General features: G+C 44.6%; 1 protein-coding gene across 3 annotated transcripts; it reads left to right on the plus strand.

The window, feature by feature from the left end:
* The first annotated feature begins 91 nt into the window (after window positions 1-91).
* On the plus strand, window positions 92-5,084 carry LOC130212723 (cilia- and flagella-associated protein 157-like). Of its 3 annotated transcripts, none has more exons than XM_056443865.1 (8): window positions 92-160; window positions 2,751-3,022; window positions 3,305-3,479; window positions 3,549-3,795; window positions 3,909-4,009; window positions 4,168-4,318; window positions 4,407-4,525; window positions 4,792-5,084. In XM_056443865.1, the coding sequence occupies exons 1-8, from the start codon at window positions 141-143 to the stop codon at window positions 4,919-4,921; spliced, it is 1,215 nt and encodes a 404-aa protein (XP_056299840.1). In that variant the 5' UTR covers window positions 92-140; the 3' UTR covers window positions 4,922-5,084. The 3 variants fall into 3 exon arrangements, with proteins under 3 accessions (XP_056299840.1, XP_056299839.1, XP_056299838.1); XM_056443864.1 differs by having other exon boundaries at window positions 155-418; window positions 4,410-4,525; XM_056443863.1 differs by having other exon boundaries at window positions 158-418.
* Window positions 5,085-5,765: the final 681 nt, after the last annotated feature.

Raw genomic sequence — 5,765 nt, forward strand, 5'->3', positions numbered from 1 at the left:
GGTCGCTCGTATCTGATCCCGGATCTGCCCCCCTTCACTACCTGAGCGACGCGTCTCTGGTTCTCTCCTCAGACGCTCTTGTGGCGCTTCGCCCCCTGCTGGCCGGTCGGCGTCACTACAAGGGGCTTCTGGCGGTAGCCATGGCAACGCCAAGCAGCGGGTACCATACATTTTATTTACTCTTTAAAAATAACACATAACAACACAGGACAATGTGTCCATGTTATACAATGTTCGTAAATAATCAAATAGCAACAGTTGTCGTCTGGCTTTAGCTTCTCAACAATATTTACTTTTGGGGACAAAAGAAGAAGTAAACGACTAATCTTTGATAATATTGATATTTAATGATGCTGGAAGAAAAAGAAAAGACGATATATTTGAAGCAAATTCAATTTCTGAGCCGGCAGCTTGAGAGGTGAGACAAATATACACTTTGTTTTTCATATGTCTAATATGTCTAATATATCTATTATATGCATAGTTAATATCATACATATATATAGATTACATTATATATGTGTATTCATATTGTATTACAATATATCATATAATGTAATAAATATATATATATATATTAAATTAGATGATATATTGTAACACCAGCTCAACCCACTAAAGAGTTTGCAATTCATAAAAGATAAAAGACAAACACAAAAATCATTTATTATTAAAAATCCAGGACGTCCATCATATATATATATATATATATATAAATGTAAATATATATACATATATATAAATGTAAATATATATTCATATATATAAATGTAAATGTATATATACTAGGGCTGTCAATCGATTAAAAAAAATTAACTAATTAATCGCACAGTTTGAAATTGCGATTAATTAATCGCGATTAATCGCGATTAATCGCAATTACAAGTTAAAAGTTCATTCTTTTTAAAGACAAAACTTCACACAGAGCTGTGTTTTCAAAGGGGCTCCTACATATACAGTGCCAGCGAGGTATTTAATATTGTGGATGATAAATTGTTTCTTCAGTGAAACATCAGATTAGTAAAAACAAAAGAAGTATATTGAGACCCCATTGGTCCTGTCATCTTTAACATTGAACACAGCAGAACCAGTGGCCTTGATAACTGACTGACATTCAAATATGTCACGTTAACCCTCTGGAGGCTGGGCTCATTTTAGACATTTTACAAAAAAAATTAAATTCACCGTTTAACCCTTGTGTTGCCTTCGGGTCATTTTGACCGAATCAATATTACACCCTCCTGCCGCCTTTGGGTTAATTTGACCCCATTCAATGTTTAATGTCGGTGTTCTTTCGGTAGTCAACAAACAAACATAAAGTGCCTCACACTTAAACTTGGAAAACAATATTAATTCTAATAATTTTCTGGAGGTTTTAATTGCTGGCGTCAAATTGAACCCAAAGGGTAAAATATGTTAGTAAATATAAAGGTAACAGGAGGGTGAAACATTGAATCGGGTCAAAATGACCCAAAGGCGGGGGGAGGGTTAAATATTTAATCGGGTCAAAATGACCCGAAGGCAACACAAGGGGTAAAAGTGTTTCCCTTCTTTTTAAAGACCAAACTTCACACAGAGCTGTGTTTTCAAAGAGGCTCCTACATATACAGTGCCAGCGAGGTATTTAATATCGTGGATGATAAATTGTTTCTTCAGTGAAACATCAGATTAGTAAAAAAAGAAGTATATTGAGACCCCATTGGTCCTGTCATCTTTAACACTGAACAGCAGCAGAACCAGTGGCCTTGGTAACTGACTGACATTCAAATATGTCACGTTAACCCTCTGGAGGCTGGGGGCATTTTATACATTTTACAAAATAAATTAAATTCACCGTTTAAAGTTTTTTGCATGTGACACACCCCCACGTGTTATGCATCAAACATTCCAGAACAATCTCAGCTCTGAAATGAGCCTCATTGTCCTCGCGCCGTGTCCTCTGGTTCTCTGACTGACAGGCTGCTAAATGAGCCTTACCTGTGAGGTGGGAGGTCCTTTGTGATTTACTGAGTGTTCATTGGTTTTTTTCCCCCCGAAATGTTGACAGACAAACGGATTGACCAATCACGGTGAAGGTTTCGTGTGACGAGTTCTTTCCGCGCCGCGTCCCCCGACACGTCGCCCCTCTGTTCCTCTGTGTATCAGAGGGGGAGACGGGAGGAAGGAGGAGCAGGAGGAAACCCGACTGATTCATCCACGAGTTAAACTGATTTCTGCTCCTTATTTTCGCGGAGAAATGATTGTTTTAAAAACGGAAACAGTGTCAAACCGTACTGCTGCGGTAAAAAAAAAAAAAAAAAAAAAAAACTTGCGTTAATTGCGTTAAAATATTTTAGTGCGTTAACGCGGCCAAATTAATCGCATAGATTAACGCGTTAACGCTGACAGCCCTAATATATACACATATGTATATATCTAAATATACACACATATATATGTATATATGTATATTTAGAAATATACATGTATGTATATATATGTATATATATACATATTATATATATACACACATAACATTTACTGCGGTCTTGTTGGAAAGATACATATAGAGCTACATGTGTGTATATATATATTATATATCTGTATATATATACAAATGTATATACAGTATATACATATATACACATACATATATACACATACACATATATATATACATATGTATATACAGTATATACATATATACACATACATATATATATACACATATATATATATAGAACCATAACCTCTGGGGTCCGCCCCTGCAGCGTCCAGCTCCACTCTGCCGGGCTCCGGCTCCAGAACAAGGATCTGGAAGCCGGCTGCCGCGCGTTATCCGAGGACAAGAAGGACATCTGTGAGTACCTAGAGCACTCGCTGCAGTCGCTGCAAAAGCGGGAGCAGGAGCAGGTCCAGAAGCTGCAGGAGGCGGAGCAGAAGGCGCAGCAGGAGGAAGAGGACCTCAGGCTGCAGCACAGCCGGAACATGAAGGAGCTGCAGGACCGGATCCAGCAGCAGGAGTCTGGCATCATGACGCTGGGTGAGACAACCAGGACCACGACCGTTGACCTCTGGGAGGAGACAGACAACCAGGATCACGACCTTTGACCTCTGGGAGGAGACAGACAACCAGGATCACGACCTTTGACCTCTGGGAGGAGACAGACAACCAGGACCACGACCGTTGACCTCTGGGAGGAGACAGACAACCAGGACCACGACCATTGACCTCTGGGAGGAGACAGACAACCAGGACAACGACCTTTGACCTTGTCCACTCTCCTCTCTCCTTGTCCACTCTCCACTCTCCTTGTACCCTCAGAGGCAAAGTCTCAGGAGAAGCAGCAGCAGGAACTGAAGCAGCAGCAGGAGCTGAAGGAGCAGCTGACGGAGCAGCAGCCCTGCTTGCAGTCCGAGGAGGAGCTGCTCTTCCAGAAGAAGGAGCTTGAATCCGTCCTCGCTTCCCAGAAGGCCGCGGCGCGGCAGCGGGGCAATAAGTAAAGACGGCCGGTTCTCCGCGCTTCGCCTCTAGAACCGTTCCTAGAATATTTCACCCCCATCTTCAGGGAATGGAAGGAGATGATGTCCACGATGGATGACACCATCGAGACCGAGACGCAGGACCAGGTCCGGGAGGAGCGGGTCCGGTACAGAGCGCTCCGAGAGGGTGTCGAGTTCCTGGTGGAGGACAACGAGGTTGTGTGGACCCAGATAAGGGAACTGAAGGACGAGCAGGTTCTGCTCCTTGCTGAGAGGGACCGCCTGAACACCGACCTGGAGGAGCTCGGGGAACAGAGCTTAATCGGCAGCATGGTGAGGGCTCAGTACCTTTACAAGTACTATGTCAAGGTGCTTCTCGTCCTCTACACCTCAAAGGTACATGTTGTACTTTTACTGGACGACATGTTGTTCATCACCTCCTTCAGGAGCTGGAGCATTGGAGGAATAAGAGCCAAAAGCTGAAGGTGAAGTCGAATGATCGTCGCTCCGCCCTCAAAGTCTTGCTGGAGGAGGAAGAGGCTCTCCGGTAAAAGTTGTTTTACTCTTTAAGTTGCATTTGAAGAGCACAACAGTCAAGACTGTTAAATCGTGTAAATCAGACGTCTGGAACCAGAGACCTCAGTCAAGGGCTTCAGCCCTAAGCTCCGCCCCTAAGCTCCGCCCTTCTCTGTGTTGTGCTTCCAGGTCGGTCGTGACCTCGGCGTCCGAGGAGGGGCGTCAGCAAACCTCCGAGGCGGTCCAGCAGATGGCCGAGCTCCAGCGGCAGCGGAGGATCAGGAGGCAGATGGAGGCCGGCGTGAAGAAAGCGATCTCCGGCCTCAGAGACATCCTGTCGGTGAGAACCTTGATCCTGGATCAGGAGCTTTAGGACCACTGCAGACCAGTGAGATCATCCCATTCATTCTGTGATCATCAAACCTCAGCAGGACTCAGAGAAGACCTTGAAGACACACGGTCCGAAGGTGCTGGAGATCCTGCAGAGCTTCGCCCCCCAGGGACCCGGATCCACTCCTGTGGAGAGCGTTGAGCCACAACCGGACAGGTACTGTAAGGATCCTCGGTTTCATGTCAAAGAACACAGAACCCAGTGCAGCTGGTCCCTCACAGAGTCCTGCTGAGGCTCCGGTCCCACAAGAGCCACATCAGCTGATAACGAGTCCCATCGGATTGTTTTAAAATTTAAATAACAATGAACTCTTCTGTAGTTGCACTTTGTAGCATGTTGTGTGTTTGTGGTCTTTGAGTGTCTGTTTGTAGTCTTTGTAGTCATTTAGTGTCTCTCTGTAATCATTCCTTGTCCCCCCACAGAAGCCAGACCCTGAACTTTGCCACAGATCCGTTGTTCCTGATGGCGCGCTATAGACCAGGAGACCTCGGCCTCGTGCCCCGGCCCACGTGGAGCAAGAGACCCTCTGTCTACAGGTCCGCCAGGAAGTAGTTCTTCAGGTCCTCATCCACAAGACGTCCTCTCAGTGGGCTGGAGACCCAGCTCTGATCCAGAGGCCTTCGCCGCCTTAGACTGCTGAACCAGATCCAGAACCAGTCCACAGAAAGACAGAGGGATGCTCTGAATACCAAATAAAACACACAGCTGAATCAATGACCTGCTATATTAATGTAAAGTTCTTCAAACAAAGAACATCCTCACGTTGAGAAACTTCTACTTCATGCATGACAGAAATGATTCGCTGGTTGTCAAACTAGTTTTCAAAAGTTTGAAGTCAGTAACGTTTTTGGGAAACCGTAACGTCTTCACGGGAAACCCTGTTTTCATGGATGAGGACAAAAGAGGCCACAGAACTCAGAGCCCTCAGGTTATTCCTGCTGACCTTTGTCAACTAATACAATACAGTCACACCAAGGAGGTCTTTGTGCAAGAGGAGTACATCTCACAACGAGCTTGTATCTGCTTTTAAACAGAAGGTTGTGCTTTAAGACGTTGTCGCTTTAAGGGGGCTAAAGGTCCTGGGCACTCCACAGTAGACTCCTTCCTTAGGAGGCGCTCCTCTGTAGACGGCACCACTGTAAAGAATCTCTCTGTTATCTTTGATCAGGACTGACTCCACGTAACACACTGAACATAGATCTGGAAGGAGTTCCCTCACTCAGGCTTCAGGTTTCTACACCAGCTTCAGTGTTAGTTGATGCAACAGCACCACCTGCTGCTGAAACACGGACGCTTTTCTTTAAGCGACGAAAAAACATGAGAAAATCAATTAAAAAAGGAATTTATTTAAAGTTGAACAGGAGGCAAACATGGCAACAGTGCAAGCTTTGCTAAA

This window comes from Pseudoliparis swirei, chromosome 22 (assembly GCF_029220125.1).
Source record: "Pseudoliparis swirei isolate HS2019 ecotype Mariana Trench chromosome 22, NWPU_hadal_v1, whole genome shotgun sequence".
NCBI lineage: Eukaryota > Metazoa > Chordata > Actinopteri > Perciformes > Liparidae > Pseudoliparis > Pseudoliparis swirei.

Bases quoted from the DNA above. Each gene is read 5' to 3' on its own strand.
- LOC130212723 (XM_056443863.1), top strand. From the start codon at position 348: ATGATGCTGGAAGAAAAAGAAAAGACGATATATTTGAAGCAAATTCAA. The intron at 419-2,750 runs GTGAGACAAATA...CCGCCCCTGCAG, and splicing joins CTGAGCCGGCAGCTTGAGAG to CGTCCAGCTCCACTCTGCCG. The intron at 4,526-4,791 runs GTACTGTAAGGA...GTCCCCCCACAG, and splicing joins GTTGAGCCACAACCGGACAG to AAGCCAGACCCTGAACTTTG.